The sequence below is a fragment of the Danio rerio genome, chromosome 5 (genome assembly GCF_052040795.2).
Source record: "Danio rerio strain M-AB ecotype USA chromosome 5, GRCz13ab, whole genome shotgun sequence".
NCBI lineage: Eukaryota > Metazoa > Chordata > Actinopteri > Cypriniformes > Danionidae > Danio > Danio rerio.
The window spans coordinates 23,294,404-23,320,613 of record NC_141025.1 but is presented as its reverse complement, the minus strand read 5'-3'; the positions used below and the strand labels follow the sequence as shown (position 1 = coordinate 23,320,613).

General features: G+C 37.0%; 1 protein-coding gene and 1 long non-coding RNA gene across 11 annotated transcripts in view; both read right to left on the bottom strand.

The window, feature by feature from the left end:
* The window catches only part of LOC147843941 (uncharacterized), a 560,137-nt gene that overhangs the window by 334,160 nt on the left and 199,767 nt on the right, over positions 1-26,210 (bottom strand). The window lies entirely within an intron of this gene.
* Positions 1-26,210, bottom strand: part of arhgap20b (Rho GTPase activating protein 20b) — a 100,535-nt gene that overhangs the window by 54,240 nt on the left and 20,085 nt on the right. For 7 of the 10 annotated variants that reach the window (XM_087253433.1, XM_087253437.1, XM_087253439.1 and 4 more), the window contains 2 exons: positions 16,445-16,573; positions 9,546-9,613 (listed from right to left, as the gene is read on the bottom strand). In XM_087253433.1, the coding sequence (XP_087109559.1) occupies positions 9,546-9,613; positions 16,445-16,528 (152 nt within the window). In that variant the 5' untranslated portion in view covers positions 16,529-16,573. Of the gene's footprint in view, positions 1-508; positions 739-9,545; positions 9,614-16,444; positions 18,701-26,210 lie in introns of those variants that run through there. The other 3 variants (XM_087253432.1, XM_087253436.1, XM_087253438.1) reach the window with 2 other exon arrangements.

Below are 26,210 nucleotides of genomic sequence, written 5' to 3'. Positions count from 1 at the left end.
CCCGGTCCCGCTAGAGCGGAGAACACAACCAAAAATCACCCAGTATACAGTCCAGACAGCCAAGCTGTCGTTCGTTCGTTCGTTCGCTCTCTCTCTCTCTCATACGCGCGCGTGCGCACTAACACACACACAAGCACCACGCAGACTCTCTCTTTCTAATTCGCATAGCAATATCCGTGATATTGCTAGACAGCCCGCTCCCGTCCCAAATTAAACCCGTTACCGACCGCTCCCGCGATTTATTCGGAAATTTATTCCCGCGGCTGTCCCCGCGCCAGATTTCTGCGGCGCGGGAATAAATTTCCGAATAAATCGCGGGAGCAGAACTCTAGCACGGAGCTCCATAAACAAACAGCACGCGTCGCGTTTTTAACGTGACTTTGCACGCGATAAGATCAAATATCCAGTTAACCTGATACAGTACACGCGGTTACAAGTAACAAATCACAACTAAATACATTTGCAAGCAAGAGTAAACGAGGCAACAACTTTAACCGCACGTACTTACACTTGAGAAATGGAAGAAACCCATCCTGACGTCCATCAGTTACTCTTTACTGATCCTTCCTTTAACAAACTCAGATGAAGTATTCTTTGTAGCATGTAGCTTCCAGAAGTTTCCAACTGCTTGGTTATAATGCTGAGGTTTCATCTTTGGGTAGAGACTCAATATATCCATCTGCAGTGTGACTTCAATCGACCGGCATGTTTGTGTGCGTGTGTTTGTGGGTGTGCGTGTGTTTGTGGGTGTGTGTCTGGGTTTCTGCGTCAGAGGGCGGGGCCTCAGGTTTGAAATCTCCCGGGTTTGCGCGTGCACGTGAATAACTTTGTTTCGTTCGTACGTCATGGCGAAACACCTAATGAGTCGGTATCAAGGCGACTCGTTTGAAGCACTATGAGTCGACTCTTTTATAGATGAATCAACCGTTTTAAACACTGTATTCTTACAGATTTAAGCCTTAGCTGGATACTTCGCTTCACTTAGAGCTGTGTTACACACTACATGGAGGGGAATTTTCAAAAACCCATAATATGGGCTCTTTAAGAAGTGCAGCTGCTCAAGAGTGGGAGGTAATGATACAGAAATTGGATACGATTTGTTTATTAATGCCATACCATCTACACAATACTTTTTTGTGGCACATGCTTGAATTAATTCCATAAATGTGTTACCATTGTAGCTTAGTAACACACATTTTTCTCTTTTTGGATAAGATAAAAGTTTATCCTATTCAGTGCATACAAGTTTTTATTGCCCATTCTTTTAATAGATATGCATCTCAACGTTTAATTTAAGCATTTCTTATCTAATTGTTCATTATGCACATAAAATAGGCGTGAAAACATAGCCAATGACTTCTAGACATACTGTACTTTGCATTAGTTTTTCCCCAGTTTGACGACAAACATGTATTACATAAATTAAACTAGCTTTCATCATTAAAAGTTAACTCTGAACCAGTTCTCTGACCACACACAAAATGCTCCTCAGAAAAGACTAGTCATTTGAATCGTTCTGCTGATGAAAGGTTTGGTCACTGCAGACTGGGCATATTCAGCTCAATTCTCTTTAAGACACTGAATGCAGATAGACACAGATCTTTACCCTGTTCAGCACTGCAAGCAAATCCTTCTGATTGATGTTAAACTGATAGCCCATTGAGATTCTTCCAATGAAATCTCACAGCAATTCATAAATATTCGATTAGGGTCATTTGAGTTTCAGAAATAAATGACATGAATTCGTATGTATTTGTCACTTTTCGAACAGTTGGTATTACTCATGAGATCGGGCTAGATTCTTTACATTATCCTGTCCTATTGAGCATTTGCCTTTCATGAACAACCAGACTTTTATATGAGTGACACCAGAAGCGCCTGCTACGCAGACATCCAGCACCACCTCGCCCCATCATCTCTTATTCTTATTTCAATCTAAATAAATACTAATGCTTGCTGTCAAAGGCTACATTGTTTAAGGGCATTACCACGACTGAGACAAAAAAAAATGAAAGCACATCCTTGTATCTTAATATTAATATATTTTTGTTGATCAGTTATCTACTAGATAAACAAGAATAACGAATAACATCATAGGTGAAGTGCTTTAAAACCAGTCTGCTAAATGCTTCAGCACCAAAATACTAACTGGTTTGTTAAATAAAATAATAATCTAGCCTAAATAAAATTAAAGTAAAATATTCAGTTTCAGAAAAGCCTATAATTAACTTCTACAGTTTTCACTGTTATTTACAAAACCATCTGCTGTGGCGGTCAATTACAATTTAACTTGTTTAAACAAGTAAGTAATTTGAATAAGCAGGACAGGTCTTTACAAAATATGCGCAGCAGCACTGAAGTGTTTCCAGATTACCTCAGAAGAAAAAACTCTTTTGGAAGGGTTAGAGAACTCAGAAACTCATTGTGAGAATGAAGATGTCTGCTTACTTGTGCCAGTCTATCAGATAAAGTTGTGTAAAACACCTTGAATGGTAGCGATTCCAGGCAAGGAGGCTGCACAGGCTTAGGCTGGGCCTGGAGTATCCCCACATCGTGTGGGGACGCAATAAAAAGCTGCATTAATTCCCGCCTTCTCGTGGTACGCACAGTGCATACAGCAGTACCACTGCAGGCGCCACTGAGTGACATGTAATACTGTGGCCGAAAGAACTTAATGTTCTGCAGTTTTAAAAAACACGTGCAATTACAAAAAACGGCAGCAAATTAAGAAAAGATCTTCATACATTTGACAGCACACTTGCTACAAATTCTCAGAACGCAAGCACATTTTAAAAAATGTGCTGCATTTTTTCACAACGCAAACAAATTACGAAAACGTGCTCCATTTTGTTACAACACTTTTAAATAGCACGGAACACAACACAAATGTTTCAAGAGGACCCTAAAACGTGACGGACCTGGCTATTTAAGGTTACGGTTATTTAGGCTAATAAATTTCAAAAACGAATGGAATCAAGATAATAAAATAAACAAATAAAAAACCTTTCAAAGATCTCAACGTCACTGAGCAATAGTCACAGTACAGTAGCGTTCGTCATGTCTTTGGGTCCACTTGCGTGTTTTCATAAATTGCTTGTGTTGTGAGAAAATGCAGTGCATTTTATTAATTTGATTGCTTTGTGAGAAAATACAGCACAATTATTTAATGTGTTTGTGTTGTGAGGGTTTGCAGCACATGTGCTGTCAAATGAATGAAGATCTTTTCTATTTTGTTTTTTAGAATTGTATGCATTTTCTTAAATTGCAGTACGTTAAGCTCTGTTGGCCACCATACTGTACACTTAAAATATGCATCATTCTAGGAATGACAGATTTGGAGTAATTATGTCTTAAAATGATAACAAAGACAAAGCAAAGACCCCAAAACTGTTGTTTTATGAAAAAAAGTAAGTCTCTCCTTACTAATACATTTTTCTATAGAGTTTCTCTTCACTAGTGTCAACTTCGGTAAGATATTTATCTCTGTAAAACTCATTTGGAATGCGTGTTGTTTTATTAACAATAAGAACTATACTAATGCACGGGTCATTTCCTTAAATAATAAAATATATGATATTTCCTCACCCCATACGTTGACATTAACCATAGAAGATATAAACTCTTTTTAGCTGTTGGCAAGATCTGCACTGTTTCCTTGATTTACCCCATTTACAAATAATGCATTTCCCATAACATTGGATTTAAAAAGACTTAGATAACAGCAACATATAAAACATGGAAAATACTGATGGCTCACATTGATTCACTGAATGAATTGAATGTCTATATTCAAAACAGAAGCCATGCAGAGTAAAAGGACTTCCTGAGTCAAGGGTTTACTTCTGAGCACAAAACATTCAGCCATGTTTTTGACACTACACATAATGTAGTAATTTTCACTGAAGGCTGAAGGCTTTTTTGTGTAATCTGCGTCATTGCCACAACAGCAGGCTGAAGGTTACACTAGTGAAGAAAACACCCGTTTCTGCATTTGTGTTCATATTTAAAGTGAGCTTATATCTTCTACTACAGGAAACATTTACAAAATTAAAAAGTAATAGCTTACTCACAAATAAAAACTGAATGGCTATTTACTCACCCTCAAGTGGTGTCAAAGCTTTATGAGTTTGTTTTCTGTTGAACACAATACAGTAGACCTTTTGAATAATGTTACAAAGCTGTAACCATTAACATCCATGGTAAAAAATCTGCATTTTACAAAATATCTTAAGTGTTAAAGTAACTTATAAAGGTTTGTAACAAGTGGAACGTGAGTAAATGCTGACAGAATTTTGTTTTGGGTGAACTATGGCTTAAAGGGTTATTCAAAATCAATATGAGACCTGCACCTACATCTGTCCAACTGCTCATTAACGAAAATTTGCCAATCACTTGGCAGCAACTCAATGCATTTAGGCATGTACCCATAGTCAAGACAATTTGCTGCAGTTCAAACCGAGCATCAAAATGAGGAAGAAAGGTGATTTAAGTGACTTTGAACATGGCATGGTTGTTTGTGCAGACTCTGGGTATTTAAAAAAATGCTGATCTTCTAGGATGCACAACCATCTCTAGGGTTTACAGAGAATGGTCCAAAAAAGAGAAAATATCTAGTAAGTAGCAGTTTTGTGGGCGTAACTGCCTTGTTGATGCCAGAGGTCAGAGGAGAATGGCCAGACTGGTTCCAGCTGATAGAAAGGCAACAATATCTTAAATAATCACCTCACAATTGAGAAGTGCAGAAGAACATCACTTAACAGACAACGCATCCAACCTTGAGGTGAATGGGCTACAGCAGCAGAAGACCACACCGGGTACCACTCCTGTCAGCTAAGAACAGGAAACTGAGGCAACAATTTGCACAGGCTCACCAAAATTAGACAATAGAAGATTGGAAAAACGTTGCCTGGTCTGATGAGTCGCTGATTTCTGCTGCGACATTCGGATGGTAGAGTCAGAATTTAGTGTCAACAACAGGAAAGTATGGATCCAGCCTGCCTTGTATCATTGGTTCAGGCTGCTGCTGGTGGTGTAATGGTGTGGGGGATATTTTCTCGACACACTTTGGACCCATTAGTACCAATTGAGCATTGTGTCAACGCCACAGCCTACCTGAGTATTGTTGCTGACCATGTCCATCCCTTTATGACTGCAGTGTACCCATCTCCTGATGGCTACTTTCAGCATGATAACACATCATGTCATAGAGCGCAAATCATCTCAGACTGGTTTCTTGAACATGACAATAAGTTCACTGTACTCAAATGGCCTCCACAGTCACTAGATCTCAATCCAATAGAGCACCTTTGTGATGTGACCGAGAGATTCACATCATGAATGTGCAGCCATCAAATCTGAGGCAACTGCGTGATGGTATCATGCCACAATGGACCAATTTCCAGTACCTTGTTGAATCTATGCCACAAAGGACTAAGGCAGTTCTCAAGACAAAAGGGGGGCCAATCCGGTACTAGTAAGGTGTACCTAATAAAGTGGCCATGAGTGTATGTGTTGGAATAGATCCAACGTAAATGTAAATATTCATTCTGTGCAGTATAAGTTATTAAAATACCCGTGTAAAGTAAACACATAAGACTAAAGTGGCATGAATGCTCAAACTAAATACACATTTTTCCACTGTATTAATGTTTTCCGTTGTATTTAATGATCATTGTGCCTTGGCATCTTGCCTGTCTTCCTCTCTCACTCCCTCTCACACACTCTCTCTTCTTGCTCTTAATCTGAATGACGCATGTTGCCAGCTTTCCTGTTATGTGTGTGTGTATGTGTGTGTGTTGCATTCCTGCCTATATAAGGCAGAGTGTGTCTTCTAGCTAGTACCAACGGACTGATTAGATAGAAGCTCTGTGTGTGTGTGTGTGTGTGTGTGTGTGTGTGTGTGTGTGTGTGTGTGTGTGTGTGTGTGTGTGTGTGTGTGTGCGTGTGTGTGTGTGTGTGCGTGTGTGTGTGTGTGTGTGTGTGTGTGTGTGTGTGTTATGACATATCAACATACAAATATGTATAGTGACATAGGAATGACTCAGCTATTACATGGAGAAGTTAAGTTATGAGGACATTGCTGATTTCACCATTTATCAAAAGGCCTACAATTCATAAATAACTAGTTTTTGTTAAAATAAATAAAACTGTAAAAAATAAAACTGTACAAGGTTTTCTGTAGTGTTAGGTGTAGAGTATGGCAATAGAACCTACAGTTTGTAGGGAAGAGCGAGGACAAAAGATAATGTTTTATATATAAATTTAGCTGTGGTTACTAATTAAGTGTGGTCTATCATCTTAAAAAAATGTAGCACAACTTCAAAATAATTTTACCTCAAACATAAATTGCACAATGTTATTTCTGTCACCGAAAGTAGAGACAAAAGTAACACAACAATATTTTCTAAATTGACTGGCTTAATCTTGTTGATTTGAAAAATATCTGACTATGACCCTGTAAATTTTAAATGCAGGCATGTTTGGTCCTTTATTATTTAAAAAAATATTAAGCTGCATTTTTATCTAAAATTTCAGTTCTATCAAAATGTTTCAAAAGCAATCCAACAATGTAAACATTTTCTACAATTGTTAAATATTTTTTATTATTTTTGGCAATATGCATTAATTAACTAAAACAAATTAATCAATACCCTGAAAACTGTAATGTGGAAGTGAAAAATAAGGTTTGTCTAATAGCAGACAGATATAAATGATAGTGTTTTTTTCATCCCCTCTGGAACTCTTGTCATTTAAACCTGAGTTACTTTTAAACTAAAAAGTCATAGATAGCAAACTGAAAAAAAAGAATGTGTTATTGCACAAAATAACTTGTAGATTGATCATTACTGTGAAGCATGAAAAAAGAAACACAACTTGTAGTAAGAAAAAAAGACCTGCAATAATTTACATTCTGCACTTAAAAACCAGAAAGAAAAAAAAAAGAAAAATCGGCAGATTTTTGGCAGCTCTATCAAGAGTTGCATGCTGAATGTGTTGTTATAGCCTGAAAAGCAAATGTTTTCAGGGCTTTGAGAAAATAACTTTGTTACTTTCATCCCCCGTTACTTTTGTCTCCACTCTCCTATACACTACATAAACAATGGAAATCTATGGAATGGGTTTTTAAACAATGATATTGGTTATGGTCAAAACTATAAAATCACACACAGACTACAAAATAAAAAACGTACTAAATGAACAGTGACATAATGTGCTCTATTTTAACGATCTAGGCGCAAAGTCTAAGCGAAAAAGCATTTAGGGTGTGTCCGAATCCACTTTTGCTATTTTAGGGACAGAAAAAATACGCTCTGCACCCCGGCGCATGGTCTAACAGGGTTGTGCTTATTCTCTTAATGAGATATGGGTGTGTTTTGAAAAAAAAAACTAATCAGAGACTCATCTCTCATTCCCTTTAAGAGTCACACTATGATGCATTTGCTATTTACACATCGGACTTTGTAAGTGGAAAAACTGAACGGTTCACAAGCGAGAAAACAGTTAAACAGACCATCTGCAGCACATGGACAAAGAATGAGCAAAGATTTGTTTCAAATCTATTTCTGAATTTAGTTTCAATTTTCAATTTCTATCAAAAAATAAATGAACAGTAACAACAAAGAGTGGTCAAAAAACACTTTTTGGAATTATATCCAAACACACATCCTGTGCCCCATATGGTCCAAAACCTGACAGGTGGGCAAATCTAAGCTGGTTTTTAATAAAACAAATATAAATATGCATATAATAAATAATAATGCTAACAATAATAACATTATACAAAAGCAAGTTTTGTGAATAAACTGAAAAAAGACCTCCCAAGATGAAAACATGGAGGCAGTGTTTTTTATATTTATGTAGAAAACTAATAATTTTTGTAATATTATAATCTTTTAATTTTTTCATTTGTTAAGATATTTGTGTATTTGTGTAAAAACAACGTGGCAGAAAACAGGAAAATTAAGGTTTCACTGGTCTGAAAACACACATCATGGCAAACTGGGGTAAATGTGTGTATGATAGGGTCTTTCTGTATGATAGAGTCTTTCCGAATACTCACTATGCCACAGCTACATACTGTATAGTTTTTGTTCTTCTGTGGAACTAAAATAGGCTATTTGAAGCGTATTGTCCACACTGAAAAAAAATATTCAAAGGTGATTCATTGAATTTACTCTATTTTTTAAGGTGTGAGGATGTAAATAATTCATTTGGGCTGAATAAAAAAAAACAAGTTAAGTTGAACATTACAACAGTTTTGCAGAAATCATTTATTTTCAGTTCACACAATGGAAGACAATGGTTTCCAAATAGCTTGGCTTCCAGCAATCTTCTACTGTACATCGTTTTGTCTTGTCTTCCGTGTAACATAAACAAAACATGTAGAAGCATGTGGGTTGGTACATTCCCTGAGACTATGTTTTTATTTTCTTGTTTTTTCTTCCGTAACCGTAATGGTTTAGTTACCAACATTCGTCATAACATTTTCTTCTGTATAGCACAGAAGAGAGATAAGCCAATGTAAGCCATGTAAGAAACCAAGTCACATAGTCACAGAAGAAACCAAGTCATAAAGTTTGATATGACATAAGGCTAAAAAAAAAACATATTATCCCTAAAAAAATCTGCAATATGTGAGAGTGATAAAAAGTAGACATATAACTAAAGAGACACCTCAGACAGTACTTTTTCTAGAATCTTATTGATCAGACAAGCACACAGATGCAACTAGACATAAAAAATGACCCCTTTCCTTGAAATGTCAGCATTTACAGGCACGACAGTGGTGCGTAGACTTCGGCCCACAGAGTCTGAAACATTCTTTGACTCTCTGATTAAATGTTTTTATTGAATGAGCCCTGCAAATAACTATGAAAGTGGCAACTGGAATAATATTTGACCTGACAGACCTCAGATACACACATACAAGCACAGAGGGCAACAGAAAGTTCTGTTAATTAAAATACCATTTACTATAGATTTAAATCAGCTAGACACACACAGACACATACAGACACACACACACACACACACACACACACACACACACACTTAACTATGGGGACAGTGCACCTAAGCCTAACAAGAAAAAAGCAGGTGATATTCATTGATTTTTCAGTCCGTAGACAATTAAAGAAGAAACCAGTGGAAGGGACTGATCAGATGCAAGCTGTGTGTGTGTGTGTGTGTGTGTGTGTGTGTGTGTGTGTGTGTGTGTGTGTGTGTGTGTGTGTGTGTGTGTGTGTGTATGTATGTTTTAACGGTGTACCTTTATTTTAAATTTGATCTGGATGTAATTACTTTTGTCATTTCTTTCTGCGTGTAATTACATTTATAATTACATTGTTGACCCATCCCTTAAACCTACCTCAGTACATTATGAACACAATAAGCTCATTGGACTTATTGTTGATGCACTGTTCATGCATAGTAGTTAGGGTTATTTAATATAAAGTGAGAAAAAAATATCCTCTGCAAAAAGAAAAGAACCAAATACCCCTGATATGACGCCTGTGTGTGTTTCTCTGTATGTTTTGTGCATGTACCTTGGTTTGGTTTTGCTGAAAGCTTTAATAACGGCCGTTTTTCTTCTTGGAATTGTAGATTTCATCTTCTACAAATAAAACAAACACATTTGCACACAAATTACATTTACACATAATAACATAACTGAAAATTACCAAACCCACAAGTACATCAGAAAAAACAAAGTAATAAATGGCAGATGAAAAACAACATTTATGCTGTAGCTATAGCAACCATCAGTCCAGAGGAAAACTATTCATATCTTTCAGATAATCTTCTTTCGTGTGACATCTGGTGTGAAAGACTCCCTGACCTTTCCGTCCCTTCATGGCGGAGGAGATGGCAGAGCTTGTTATTCAACATTTTTATTTATTTGTTAGTTTGTTCATTTTTTCACCCTTACTTTAATCGCCATCAGTATGGTAATCCTGTGACTTGAGCCCATTCTTATTGGAAGATCTCAAGGCTTTATGGAGAGGAGGGGTGACTGAGTCACAACCTAATCTAATGAATCCAATGTTTCCCAAACCTGTTCCTGGAGCCACACAAACACCTTTTCAAACCTGTCCAAATCAAAGACAGCCTGATTCTATTAATCAGCTTGGAAAGACCTAAATGAATGGGTGAGATAAGGCAGACATCCAAAAAATTGCAATGCTGATAGTGTGCACAAACAGGGCTGGGAAAAACTGAGCTAATCACAGGGGTTCAGCAAGGTTCTGTGCTTGTATCCTTTCTTTATTTCATTTACACATCCTCACAGGGCAAAATCATAAAGTATATAAAAATGATACAAATCTTTCATTTAGACAGCACCTGATGAACACACTCTCTCAGGTCGCATATCTGCCTCTGTTGAGTCTGTATCCTACATTGTATCCTGGTAGGCACACTTCTCTGTCATCACAACATAAAAATCTGAAAAGCACTTCAATCCTATTGTGACCACACACAAACTGCAAACATTCTGCTAAAGAACATGTGCTCTTAAAAATAGCAAAAACATGAGAAAGATGGCCGTACAATGTGTACATGTGTCATTTTAGTCTTTAGTATTTCTGCCCATCTCAGCTTTGATTAAGAACCATCATATTCAGCTCAGTTTGTAAAGAAAGAGCTCCTACTAATCCTTGAAAATCCGTTGTTTGACTATACCCTCATTGTGCATGCAAGACCACGCAATGAAGTGACAAGTATGGTCATCCATACTGGGAACATGTGCTTTGCATTTAACCAATTTAAATGCACACACAATAGTGAAAATACACTCGGGAGCCACATATACTGCAGCACAAGGAAAGCAGTTGGGGGTTTGAAGCCTTGCTCAAGATACTGATAGGGAGTGTGAAAGAGAAAACAGGTTATTCCCTCCCCCACCTACAATCCCTTCCGGATTTGAGGCTAAAACCCCAACCTTCAGGCAGGGACGGATATAACCAATAAGCAAGGTAAGCAGCTGCTTGGGGCCCCGGAAAATCTGAGGGCCCCCAAATGAGTACCTAGAAGTACGGTTGTACAGATCATTGACCTGAAGTTTGACTACAAAATAAAATCGTAAATGAAATCGCAATATCTGTCAGAAAAATCGCAATGAGATATTTTTCCCCAAATCGCACAGCCCTACCTAGAAGTAGAAATTATACCAATAAATTATATATAACATAATTTTCTATCATATTTTGTATTAGGAGAGATTCAAAAAAAAAGTTTAATTTGTATTACTTCTGCGCAAATGTGTCCTCAAGTCCAGCAGTCAAATTAGGTAAAGATTTCGTTTTAAAAACATAATGGAAAATGTTACATATTGAATTAAAACGTGACCAAAACTATTAAAAATAGTTTATTTATTATTTTAGTTGTGAAATGATTAAGCAAATCATTTAAAAAGTTTCACGAGATTCTTGTTTTTATTTTGCAATCAGACAAAATATAGAAAAGGAGATTGAGTGATATAAGAAAAAAAGCACCATAAATCAATTAAGAATAAATTAAAGTACAAATGTTTGGCCCCATGGCTGAAATTGCCACCAAATCACCAAATCTGCCTCTGTTTTCAGATTACAATTCTGTGTTTCAAACCATTAGGCATTATTGTGCATGGCAGGAGCATTGTGCTCCTCTTACCAAAACTGTAAGAAACAGAGACAAATGTTTGACAAGCATTTGAACAACAGCACTGCTTTGAAGGTTAGTGCAATATAGCATTGTAAAAACCCACTCTTTCCTAATAGAATACACAGCTACTCCTCTAAGCTCTTATAATCACTAGACTGGATTACTGCAGTGCTCTTCTGTTTGGCCATCCATCCAGCACAATTAAGCCTTTGCAGAACATAGCAGAAAGTCTAGTCCAGTTGTGGGCAAATCAAGTAAAACAATTTATATAATGCAACCATTCCTCACTACCCTTGTCAAATAATTCTAAAGAATTCTAATTTGCGTCCTATATAGGGCTCAAAAACAGAATTTTATTAAAAATTTGGAATTGTTTACTATTATGTGGAGCCACTTAAAGAGGATTTTAATGGAAACCTATTCAGGTATATATTAGAATTCAATACACATTTTAGCAATCCTACAAGTATCCTTCTCCAATGTAAATTTAAAAAAAACATTTCATTGTGTCTCACGTTTTGCTCAGCAGGTCTGCTGGGGTATGCTACCATTATCTTAGTAGCAGCTAAGCTTTATTTCTTTTAAATCCAATGCAGATTAGTCTATCATTCTGGATGGCTCAATTCATCCCTATACAGAATAACTAACAAGAATTATTTCATGACTTTGTACAAATCCATAAGGAGCTCGAACTAAGCCTCAAATTTATCTCATAATATCCAATAATAATAAAAATTATTTCCCACGCTGTGTTGAGTCTGTATCAGACATGGTATCCCAGTAACATACTGTACATACTGCATCACCATGACATCTGTTAAATATCTGAAATGCACTGAATTCTAATGATGACAGGGAACAGTTTGGAGACATACTGCAGATGAACAGATGCTCTTTAAAGAAGAATAACAAAACATGAAATGGGTATGCATAGAAAGCAGAGACCTTGTGGCAGAGAAAAACATTTGTGTGGTTGTCATTCTGCATTCCATAAGAAAATCCATCACTAAGTATAGACCATATGAATTATATAAATTAAGAAGTCTTCTTATAGAATCTCACAAAGATTCTATAAAGTCAACAGATTTGATAGTGATAGTTCAATAGTTTAATCTTAGATTTATGAGTTGTGACTCATGAGCGATTCCATGCAAATGTCAAGTATTTTTTTGAGTAGGCTTGAAAAAACTCTCTGTCAATGTTTTCAAACTGTTATATTTGATTGACCAAAGTCATACAAGTGGCACTTTTACATTCATCACATCCATAACAGAGAGGAGTTGCATCCATATCCAAGCTTTTTCTTCATAAATGTTAAAATGTTAAATAAAATCTGTCATTTTTATTCTATAGAAAGCAACTCTTCTCCTTTTGATTAGCTTTGTTTATTTTGGGTTGTGCAGTTTAATTCACAGAATTTCTACAAAATATATTTTATACTGTAAACTGGCTTGTTTGGTCACATAAATAATGCATGTTTAATTTCCTCAATTAAAATATAAAAAATGTTTACAGCTTGATATTTTTCTACCTCAAAAACTGTGTGGTGCGTTGTTTTAAAAAATTATAAACCGATGTTTCAATATAAAGTTAACATATACTTTCTATGTGAACTTGTTTTGAAATCTTACTGCAAATGTTGCATCCATAATGCTGGGATTGTTCCTATGTATACACTTCAAAGTTAAAAAATGCTTGCTTGACACAAGAACCAGTAAAGTTTATTCAGCTTAAGGCAGGCATTTCTTTCTGTTTATGTCTAAGATCTTAATCAGAAAGTGTCTCTTAATGGACAGTGAAAAATCTCTGATTTCATTTAAAAACATCTTACACTGTGTATGAACAAAATAAATTGTATGGGTTTGGAATGACATAGGATAAGCAAATGAATACAATTTCCATTTTGAGGGGAACATTAACATTACTACCTCTATTAGCTTTAACAACAAAGTAGTAGCATTTACTGTAAGGCCATCTAAGGTCTATTGACCGCATTCTTCAATGCAGAAGTGCGCTCGTTTTTGCAAATGTTTTTGAACTTCCGATTCAGTCACCTATGGGAGAAATGATTAATTACGTCAGAAAATGGTCAAACTACTTGCTCTACAAACAAGTGTGCTCATGACTATGCAGACGAAGCAGAATAATATAATAAGAAATTATAAGTTTGCAACATCAAGCAGCATAATGAGCCGTTTTAACCTCTAAAAATGAATGGAAGTGAATGAGACCGGAAGTCTCCAGCCAAGAAGATTTAAATGGCTGCGACCGCTCGTACGTGAGGAATAAGGTAAATATTTTCTTTCTGTCTTTCAACTTTTGGAAGTAAAAAAAAGTTCTAAAATGCAATATTGTTTCTCATCACATTAGAACACATGCCAGTATTGAAGTCCTCTAATTTGATTTCACTAAAGTGTAATGATGCTGTTTGAAGATAAAACAGCATCTTCAAAGTTGTGATGTTCAAAGTACAGTCATGCAAAGGGAAACATTTTCTTTTATATTACTGGCTTTTTAAAGTGGAAGTGAAGCACTCAGTCCAGTTTGCATTATTTTGTAAATTGGTTTTCACTTTAATGAAAATATCATTAATTTAACCATACTGAAGAAAAGGGCATGTTTAACTATAGTGTTTGGCGTTAGGGCAACCATCTTGCAATGTCTTTGTGTCTAATGTCATCAGGTTGGTTCCGTTCGCTTAGTTGAACAGACACAGTGGATGTAATGGACTGAACACGGAGATTGAAAAACATAATTTAACCCAATTCGTGAAGTTGTGTATGTGCATCGCAGAGCTGGTGCAAATAAAAGCATCAAAGTTGTGTCCAATATTTACAAAAATATTTACACCTTTTCTATTTTTCTCTTTTTAAATACCTTTCATTTGACTTAATTCGGTCCACTCTCTCGCACTGCTCCAGCACTGCCAGACGAGAAGATTTACATTCAGACTAATGCAACTAAAATCATACATGACTTCACACTTTACTAAATCACGTCTTTGTGGATTATGTCAAACATATACTCTTATCAACTCCATCTATCAACATGTATGAAGGACATGAAAACCTGCCATGTGAAAAATCGCGCCAATCTTTGTATGATTTGAACACGAACAGAGATGTACTGTAGTAGTGAAAAGTGAAAGTACCTGCCTCCATTACTGGACCTTGTTGAAACCATGGTTGAAACCCAGACAGGCAGTCAGGTAACACAATAGAGAGAGTGGACCAAATCACATCAAACAATCGTTAATTAAAAGGGAAAAAGAAAAATATAATAATATATTTTAGGAATAATATTTTTTTTAATATTTGACACATCTGATGCTTGTATTTGCACCAGCTCCAAACCCACAACTTCACGTATTGTGTTAAATTAGGCTTTGCAGTCTCCCTGTTCAGTCCATTTCTTCCAATGTATCTGTTCAGCTGAGGAAACGGAACCAACTCAAGTCAGACATATTCTAAAAGCGATAGTACAGGGGTGGCCAACCCTGTTCCTGAAGAGCCCCCTTCCTGCAGATTTCAGTTGCTACCCATATCAAACACACCTGAACCAATTAATTAGGACCTGAACACCACGTGATAATTACAGGCAGGTGTGTTTGATATGGGTTGCAACTGATATCTGCAGGAAGGTAGCTCTCCAGGAACAGGGTTGGCCACCCCTGCGATAGTAAAACATGGAATTTTCTGTTAAATGATTTCATTAATCAAGTTTGTTTAAAATGTTTTCATTAAAGTCGAAATCAAAACATGGCTGACTGCTTCACTTCCACTTTAAGGCCAACAACAAACAGCTGGTAGGGACAACAATGAATGTCATACTGGGTTTGTGACATCACAAACCTTAATATTTACCTTAAGGAATACAGGCATGACATTTCTGGAAAATGTGCACCAGACCTTTAGTGAAACATAACACAGTGGGCAAGCTGACCAATCAGTGCACATTGCATATTCAGTGGGAGGGGTTTCACAGAACCTGGACGTCAACAGACGACAGTAACCGCATTGGATAAATGTAAAATTTGTGGAAGAAACAAATGAATATGCACCATATACACAAATAGCTGACTGACCACTTCTTTAAAACCAACCTCCAGCATAATCAACTAATCCATTTATCCATCTAAAAATAGATATTTAGTCAGATAATTGTAGATTTCATTCAATCCTTTATTTTCTTTTTGGCTTAGTCCCTTTATAAATCAGGGGTCGCCACAGCGGAATGAACCACCAACTTATCCAGCATAAGTTTTACACAGTGGATACCCTTCCAGCCACAACCCAACACTGTAAAACACCCACACACTCTCATTCACAAACATACACCATGACCAATTAAGTTTGTTCAATTCACCTATAGCGCATGTCTTTGGACTTGTGGGGGAAACTAGAGCTGCCAAAGAAACACTGCCGGAAAATCCGATACAGGCCAAAAAGAGATTTATTAAATGACTTTTCCACCATTTTCAATGTAAATTGAAATAATCTTTCTGAACTGCAGACAAGTTTTCTCTTAAATCACTCTGATGGAAGCTCTTTAAGTAAATCATTTACACTGACATATGCAATTACCTCCAGAAACCAGAGGCTATTTTTAACTAACAGGCTTGAAAATATTAGCAGGTAATATTAAAAGCGCGCACTACCACTAAATGTATTCAGTGGTTTAAGTAAACGTCACATACATTTCACTTACACTCAGATTTAAGGGTTAATTCCAGAAGACCTTATGTTCATTCAGCTGTTAAGCACACACATCCATGCTCAAACACCAATCACTGCTGTAAATTCACCTTTTCCTCTGCAGGCCTGGTTCCCACTCCACCTCTGGTAGTTTGAAGGTCAGCGCTGTTCGAGACCCTCTGATGTGGACTCATTTTTATCCATCTCCTTCAATTATCCTCGGCAAGGCTGCTCTTAATCTTCCCAATCACAGAAAACAGAGCACATGCATCAGTTCCCACAAAAGAAAAGAACATTGGATTGTATTTTGAAAGTATTATACTCTCTTTCGCCAGTCATAAACGGATTTGACTTTATCAACCAGATGAGAACTTGTCTATAAGTTGGTGTGAAGAACCTTAGCCACACGACCCATCTCCCGCCCCCCACAAGTTTTTCTTTTCCCTTTGATTTTCATTACTGTCCTCTTCCTTTTGCCCTCCCTCCTTGGCAAGGTCTTTCTCATTTCTATCCCTGTTTTTCCTTCTCTCTCTCTCTCTGCCTCACACACATTCTTTCAGTCTCACTCTCTCTCTAAATAAGGATATGTAGGTCCAGTGTTCCACATTCGCTGAAGGCCCCCCACTGGATGCTTTCGTCACTACAGAAATTATAAGTGCTGCTTTGCAATCAACAGCAATTCAGTATTTTAAAAGCAGCTTTGAAATAGCTTGTGGCGACTGTGTTAACGGTCCAGCTTCACAATGAACATTCAGAGCAGAACTAATGGCTCAAATGCAGTTTCACAGTGGTGAGCAAATCTCACCTGGAAATGGCAGCAAAAAAAGTTAGTGGTTGAAGCTGTCAAGCAGAAGATAAAAGAAGGAAATGACAAAAATAAAAAAAAATCTTTTTAGATTTAGACTGTTTTAATTTGTGTGTCATTAGATCTGGGGTGGAAAATCAGCCAACCAATGCAAAAAAAAAAAAAAAGCTGTCTGACAAATCTAAATCACAAAATGGCACTTTCAAGAGTTCACACCTAGCTGATGACTGATTATAAAGCTTGTTTGGCATGCTGTCTCAGGAGAGAGCCCTGAGCATAAGATCCTCGAGCCCGGGGCTCACTCCTGTTTGAGCTCAGGTCTCGAGAACTCCCCTGCTGTAGTAGCTAATGAACAGATATTGATTGCTCTTAAAGGGGTGGTCCACTACGATATTATATTTTAAACTTCAGTTGATGTGTAATGTATCTGTGTGAACATAAACAGCATCTCTGAATGTAAAATATTCAAAGTTTAATGCAAAGGGAGACCTTGATTTGTACAGAGTTAGCTTAGCAACGCCTACAATTAACGAATTTTGGGGACTACAAAAAATACTTCCGCCCCCTGTGAGATCACAAAAGTTCGTTATTGCGCATCCCACACTGCGCAGGTAAAGGCCGTGGCCAGAGGCGCTGTAACGTTACTGCAGAGAGAGAAATGCCATCCTGCTGTTTCCACAGAGCTGTTCTGTTTCTGTTGTTGGGCTTCCAAATGACACGACCCAAACACAGAAGTGCTTACAGTTCAATATTAATTATGTTCCAGAGAACTATAAAATACATAGCAAGCATGATTTGACAAAACACAGCTTCCAGAATCTCTCCCAGTTCAGTGCTGGATTCAGTTAAAATCTTCTCAAAGATGGAGCAAGGAGACGCTGTGAACTCTGAGTCATGACCTGTAAGTGTTTTTATTTGTTAAAATTGATCATGACATGTACAGTGTCTAACTTTAACGGTGTGTTGTAGCAAAGATGTAAACAACGGGAAATTATGGTAACCGCTAACGACTTAGCTAACGTTACAAATCCATATTTATCAAACGGCTGTAAACGCACACACACACATACACATACACGCACTCTTGGCCAGCACCTGCGTCTATCTGTGTGAGACGGCAGAATTTCTCTCTATAGGCAGCTATGCTATGCGTTTTACAACTCGGACAATAAAGTCGCAAAAGATATGTGAACGATTCATGTTACTTACACAGGCATATTCCGCATATGCATGAAAGACGTCCTGTAACGCATTGATTTAAAAAAAATACAGCAATGATTTCCCAACTGGAGTGTAACATCAAAAACAAATCAATCCAGGCTCACAAAGGTCTCATCTCACATCTTGTGCTTTATTCTGTCACCACAGAAAATAACTTAATCCGAGCATGAGAGAAAAAGAACAATAAAAATCTCTCCCGCGCACATGCGCTTCTCGTGTTACAAATACTTCATCGTATACACGCATAAACACACTAAAAGGCACAGAAACAGTTAAAGGAGCCGCATCCCATTTTCACTCGTTACAGACACGTGTTGACTGACTGACTGACTGACTGACTGTTTACACAAAACGCGCGTGCTTGTCAGGGCGTGACGTGAAGCCGATCGGCGTATCACAGCATATTATGATGATGACCAATCAGAGTCACTTGAGGGTGGGCCTTTTAGAGGAACTAGGAAATATGACAGTCGTTTTCATGTTAGCTGAGTAGCTGTGTATAATCAAAGTGAGATTTATGAAAAAATAACACGATTTCCTTCAAGTTAAACATGAGCACACATTGCTTTGCATCTTATTAACACAACCAAGCCTTAAAAATAACATTCTGGACCACCCCTTTAAGAGATAACTACTAGGTGCATGTCTGTCGTGCCAATTTGGATAAGTCAATTAACTTAAGTTGCATGTTTTTGGATGGTGGGAGGAAACCAGGGAAACTGGGTGAAACCCACGTGAGCACGGGGAGAACGTGTAAACTTCACACAGAAACATCAGCTGGCTTGGTAAGGACTGGAACCAGTTCTGTTCTTGCTGTGAGGCAACAGTGCTAACCACTGGGCCACCGTGCCCCCCATCTCGGACATGAGAAGGAGTAGGGGTGGAGGGGGGAATTCTTCAAAACAAAGATGGCTGTTAAATGCAACTTAGGGTATTTATAGTGGCTTAGGAATCGTCTGATTGGAGAATTATTAATTGAATAATGCAGGACTGGATGCAAGCAATCATAAGCATGGGATCCTCTCGAAATTAGTTTATAAATAAACTTAACTCTTTAGTCAAAATACACTAGTTAGTAGTTCTTTAAAACTATAGTTCACACAAAAGTCAGGTCAGGACCTTTTTCTTCAGTCCATCATTAAAGAACATTATCAGCTGAAATCATGATTTTAGATGATATACAAAAAGCAAGCCAATTGTAACCATCTGTTTGAGAGTGAAAAGCATGTACACGCAAGGCTAAATCAATACCTGTGGTTCCTGACAAGACACTGAGGTCTTATGAAATGAAAAATCTGTCTGTGCAATGAAATTAACATAATTTCTAATATTAGTCTTTAATCCAATCTTAGGTCCTGAGTGCATTCCTGACAATTTCATTACTGCACTTATTTTATTCAAACTGAAGCAGGATGTATTACGTGGTTACATTTTATTATCTTGCACCTAATATATATTAAGGACAAATCAAGCCTGCATGAATTTTTATTTTTTATTTTTCTGGTCAAATAATGTTGATATTTGAAAGCACCTAAACCAACATGTTTTATATATTTCTGTCATTATTACTAGATTGCACAAGATGTGTCTGTGAAGTTTTACGTCAAAATACCCTTCAGATCACTTATAATTCCCTGTTGAAAGTGGCAATTTTAGGGTCATAGGGGAATGTAGCTGTTTTTGCCTGTGCCTGTGTCACGTTGTGGTGGGCTTCAAAATCACTGGAATTTGGATCCTATTTGAAAGGAAATTTGAAAAAGAGAGTTGTGTTTATATTACTCCAAAATTACTGTGAGCACAGTATACATACACACATTTCTTTTCAAATAGACTCTAAAAGCATTTTTGCTTTTTCTCGAGTTAATGACATAAGAACATGCAAAACCACGGATCTAGAACCCCAAACCAGAAAAGGTTGGGACAGTATGGAAAACGCAAATACAAAAGAAGTGATTTCCAAATTTACATTGACTTGTATTTAATTGCAGATAATACAAAAAACATTTATTCAAAAGAAACACATGCAAAAACAAATAAAAAACAGAAGCACACACAAATAAATATTTTTTTTTAAGTTCAAAACAGTAAAGCGTTTACCGCTTTGTAATGTTGCTGATCCTTTTCACAACTCTTTTCAGACATTTAGGGACAGAAGACTCCAAGTGATGAAGTGTTTCAGGAGTAATTTGGTCCCTTTCTTCCTGATTACAAGTCTTAAGGTGGCAACAGTACAGGTCTGATATAGGTCGGGACTGCGGGCAGGGCAGTCAAGTACCTTTATCCTCTTCCTTTGCACCCAGGGCTTTGTGATGCGAGCAAAATTTGGCATTGCATTGTCTTGTTGAAATATGCAGGGGCATCCCTGAAAAATATGTCTCCTTGAAGGCAGCACATTGTCCTCCAAAATCTCCATGTACTTTTCAGCATTAAAAAGCCCCCATTAAAGAGTAGGTTTTTAAAAACTGCTTTCCATCCAGTGTGTAACCAACACGGTCTCACTGCAATTCGTAAATTTTTGATTTAGTGGCTAATTCAAATGAATACATCCCATTCATACAATTTAGTATGACTTGCTTATCCCCCAATGAAGGTTGGGTTTAGGGGTGGGGATAGGTGCCACGCCTCCTTATTAAAACCATGCATTTTCGTATAACTGAACTCGTTGTTGGCTAACAAGTGATCCTAGGCCCATCTATGCTACTAAAAGACTAGACCTTTATTGGATACTGCTTTTGTACCAAATCATTCACATGTTGACATCCCATTTCAAATTGCATCATTATTTAACCAATTTACCCGATTACTCGCCGTAAATTGCTTTTGTGCCTATTTTGTGTGTGTGTGTGTGTGTGTGTGTGTGTTGCAAGAATCAAACCTAAAGAATAAAAATCATGAGGAACACATAAAATAAAGTTTGTTGTATTGTCAGCAATGAGATACAAGTCCAAGTAAATTTGGAAAGCACTACTTTCTGTTTTATTTGCATTTAGCATACTGTCCCAACGTTTTCTAATCTGGGTTTTTTTATTAGTATTAGCTATATGCTATCACCATTTAATGGCCTTTTTTGAATAAAACATTTTAAAAAATGTCAGTGTCAAAAATGTAGAAGGAAAGACTTAAGTGTGTGCACATCTAGGAGATTCTTGAAGGTGGGTGCTCGATTAAGCCAAACACAATAGAAAAAAAAAATAAAAAATTTCAGCACACTGCCACATCAGCTCCCAAAAAACAGATTTATTACAACAATGTTTAACCATGTGAAAACCATGTAGCTTGAAAGGTTGTCATAATAAATCTGAAAAGTAAAGTGGCAGTGTGCCTGATGATTTTTTTACTTTTTCTACAGTGTCAGAAATGTACGGAACCCCGGAAGGGACGTAGTGGAGGAGAAAAAAATTGGCTGGGTGAAAAAATAAATAATGGGTGAAAGAAAAAAATGGGTGGGAGGAAAATATATGTTTCTAAGTTTTTGCGTTCTCTCGCAAAGTTTTGCGTTCCCTCGCAAAGATGTTTTGCGTTCCCTCGCAAAGTTTTGCCTTCCCTCGCAAAGATGTTTTGCGTTCTCTCACAAAACTGTTTCTCCACAAACACTTCCTGTTCACTTCACTCATGTTAACCCTCCCATTTTTGCCGAAATTCTCCCATATTTTACCATTCTATCCCACTTTCTTTACATTAAATCTGTGCGTTGATCGTTGCCTTTCACTTTGCAACCTCCGAACCAGTGAATGCATTTATAAGTGCTCACTGACAGACGCGCTCCGTACAATAAACTGATCCCAGATCAGCGTCTGTACACGACATTTAAAGGGACACTTCTGTTATCAAAAAAGTGAGCAGCAATGCATCTCATGTTTTGTTTAGTTTGATAACAGAGGTGACTCTGTAAGAATGCACAGATCTATAATGAAAGCAGTCCATTACTTTAGAAACTGTTTGTGCTCATTTAAGAGAAAAAAAGCTGTTTACAATAAAACATGCAGGATGGAGATGTTTCATATTATTCAGTGTATTTGTCAGTTTAAACATACACCCGCTCCTCTGTGCTCCTCTGTAAATGGCGCCTACAGACGCTGATCTAGGATCAGTTTATTGTATGGAGCGCGTCTGTCAGTCAGCGCTTATACATGCATTCACTGGTTCAGAGGTAGCATATGAAAGGCGACGCACAGTAATGTAAAGAAAGTGGGATAGAATGGTAAAATATGGGAGAATTTCGGCAAAAACGGGAGGGTTTACATGAGTGAAGTGAACAGGAAGTGATTGTGGAGAAACAGTTTTGCGAGAGAACGCAAAACATCTTTGCGAGGGAACGCAAAACATCTTTGCGAGATAACGCAAAACATCTTTGCAAGGGAACGCAAAACTTTGCGAGGGAACGCAAAACATCTTTGCGAGGGAACGCAAAACTTTGCGAGAGAACGCAAAAACCTAGAAATATATATTTTCCTCCCACCCATTTTTTTCTTTCACCCATTATTTTTTTTTTCACCCAGCCAATTTTTTCTCCTCCACTACGTCCCTTCCGGGGTTCCGTAGAAATGTGACAGCAATCAGGTAATGTTTATATATTATAATTTACTCCGAGTTAATTTAATTAACTCCGATGCTGCCATATTTGCTGAGTTTACAACAGCATTAGGGAAGGATAAAGTCCATTTTCCATATTACTGTTTGCTGCTCGTAACTCGTAGATAGAAGACGCTGCAGCAGCAATGTGAAGGAATCTCTATTTAAAACGCCTCTAATAGTCCAGCAAAACCATAATTTATTTTTAGCATTTATCATTATTTATATCGAATACAATCTTATTGTTAAGCCCCGGTCAGATCACATAAATTTGTCATAATTTCGACACGATTTCCTTGATGTATGCTCTTGTGGGGATTCGTAAACGACAAATGGGCTTTATGGCAGAAGATTCAATCGTTTCTTCTCGTGTGATGTAGCATAGTTCATGACAACCAATGCCATGTCTATGACGCCTCATGACACCATCAAGGAATGTTTAATTTTTTCCTAATTTCTCTCGCCGTATTCCGTCACATGGGTGGGCAATAGGAGTACATAATTTCTCGGTTATCTCAGTAGGTGCTGCTGTTAATCTGCCGGTCAGGTAATAAAAAAAATGCTGCATATTTAATAATGGGTGAGTCATGGGTGGATAAGTTCAATTATTGGTTATGCACACTTTAACTACCTTTTCTAAAATATTAAGTTGTTTTAAGCTATTTTATCTCACAGACTAGCACAAATATGCTGACCTCTATTCTTACAATGAGTTTCTGAGTTCTCTCATTCTTCCAACAGAGTATGTTTAAATCTGGGAACATGTTCAGTGCTGTGAAAGCATTGCAAAAGCATTTACTGCTTATTCAGATTTTTCATTTATAGTGAAAACAGTTTAATATAGGCTTCTCTGAAACTGAATATTTCACTTTAATTTTTTATTTGGACTAGATTGTTTTTTAATTTAACAAATCAGCACAATCTCACGGCAATTTGTGTCTGGTTAGAATTATATTTCTGTTTGTGCCCGTCTGGTACTCAGCTGTGTGGGTGGATGATTTGTTTCACTCTGAGGAAAATAAGAATTGAATGAATGCTTCAGTAACTTTCGTCTCACAAACCTCAGTTGTATATTTTCTCATTTATTTTCTATGTCATTATTTTAAGAATCAGATTTTTCCTTGGTGCTGGTGTGCTTTTATTTTTTCTGTCTCACTCATGGCAAGTTTAGGCAAGGGTGCGTTTAATAAGCAACCCATGGCAGGAAAAAATACATTTATATTTCAAAGAAAATATCTTAATATTAAAAATTAATCTTGTTTGATCCTATCCATGTAAGGAATGCCCTTAAACAATTTAGTTATTATCTTGTCTGCAAGCATGAATGTTAAGATTGAAATAAAATTTTTTAAAAAACTGAAATTGAGATAAGAAATATTGTTATAGCAACACTTGTGACTGCTTAGGGCATATTTATCACCCACGACAAGTCAAGATTTGAATCAAGTTTAATCAAGAAAAATAATCATAAAAGAAAATAATGAAAATAAAATAATTTCGCATAATCTGACATAGTGACTTTTGTACCTGACAATAAAAATCGTGTGATCTCACAGGGGCTTTATTAATGCAAAGAATTTGCAGTCTTGTATTTATTTGACCTTTTATAACTTGCCTTTTAAAGCTATCCCTCAATTCGCTATTACTCACTTTTAATTGCAAGTTTCAGATAGTAAATATTTTATAATTAATATTAGTAGACAGCATATGTGCCAACCAATTTTAGCAATGCATTAGCAAATCTCTATCAAATATGCTTTGAAAAAAACATTTTTGGGCCTTGGTCAGCAATTAATGACAATAAGCACATTAATGTACAAAAAAATTTTAAAAAAATTAAAATAAATACAAATTGTTGTAATGTAGCTTATGCAGTTTGTGTTTTACTTTAAGTGTGTCCTTAGGCGTCTTTGTGAAGTGTAATTCTAGGTATGTATGTTAGGCCCTAGTACACAGCTGGAAGAATTTCCAGAATTAGACAATCAAGAGCTTAACCCCACGCAGCGTCTGAACAATTCAACCTACACAACGTTCACATTTACATTTAAACTCTTTCCACTTTTCTCCCTTTATTAACATAAAAATAATATTCCACTTTGCACTAAAAAGAGGCTGATGAAAACACTTGCCTAAGATGCATCATGAAGTAACAAAGCCAACTTCTCCTTTAAGACAAACTGAATATGATTACTTCCCCTTTAAGAGATGGGTGACAACTTTAACCGGTTGAGTGTTGAAATGATGATTGCACACACATCTGATTATTTACAGAGATACTGAAAACTCATACCACAGACCCACACAAACATACAGTATGCAAACACAAAATCTCACAATGAGCAAAGGGAACTCTTCGGTTTTGTAAACTATAGTTTATAAGAATGTGCTACAATATCAAGCAAGCAGAACTTCTACTTAAATTAATCATCATGTTTAAGAGCATTTAGTTTACCACTTCTGTAATTGTTTGTGAAATTGACTTGCAAAATTATTGAACAGTGTATAAGTATATTCTACACCCATTCTACACAAACACACATACACTTATGCAGCAGGACACATACTACTACTACAAACAGCCCTGCACATTCAGTAGTATCACTATGAACATGTTGAAAGTAGCAAACTAACCATATAAATGTTCATTTTATTCCTGATGCTTTGATATGAGCAGATAAGAACACGTCTGTGTGAGAGTGAGAGTGTGATATGAGTGAATGTGAGTCATCATGACTTGTGTGGTTTAAACATTTTGCTGATCTGTATCGCCATTTAGTCACTCTCAAAAGCTGCTGTCAAGATCAGACCCAAACCAGAAGTAAAACCAGCACAGACTAAACACTGATCCCTCCAAAACCAAGCCTCTGATTAAGCTTATACCTCCTTTCTCCTATTCTCTCATGCCTTGTTTTGGTTTTTTAGCTAGTAGTGCTTAATGCGTGATGAGCAGAAACCAGCGAAGAGGTGTCACTTGAGTTGTGAAGGTGTAACTGTAGTTTCCTTCTATTTTCTCTCTCTGTCTCAAACGCACTCTGTGAGTGTCAGGCTTGAGATGTTGCTGCTTTTGTGACACGCTGTCAGCCGCAGTGTGGAGGGTGGAGCAGTGGTGGTTGTGAGTCAGAGATCGCCAAACACAGTCTTTACTGAATGCCTTAAAAAGAGAAATTCATCTGCATCGCCATGCACATTGTGAACTTGTTCCATTGAAATAAACGGGAGGGTATGAGTAATGCTCCGTGTGTTTGTATGGTAATTTCTCCATCTGCTGTTTTTCTTAG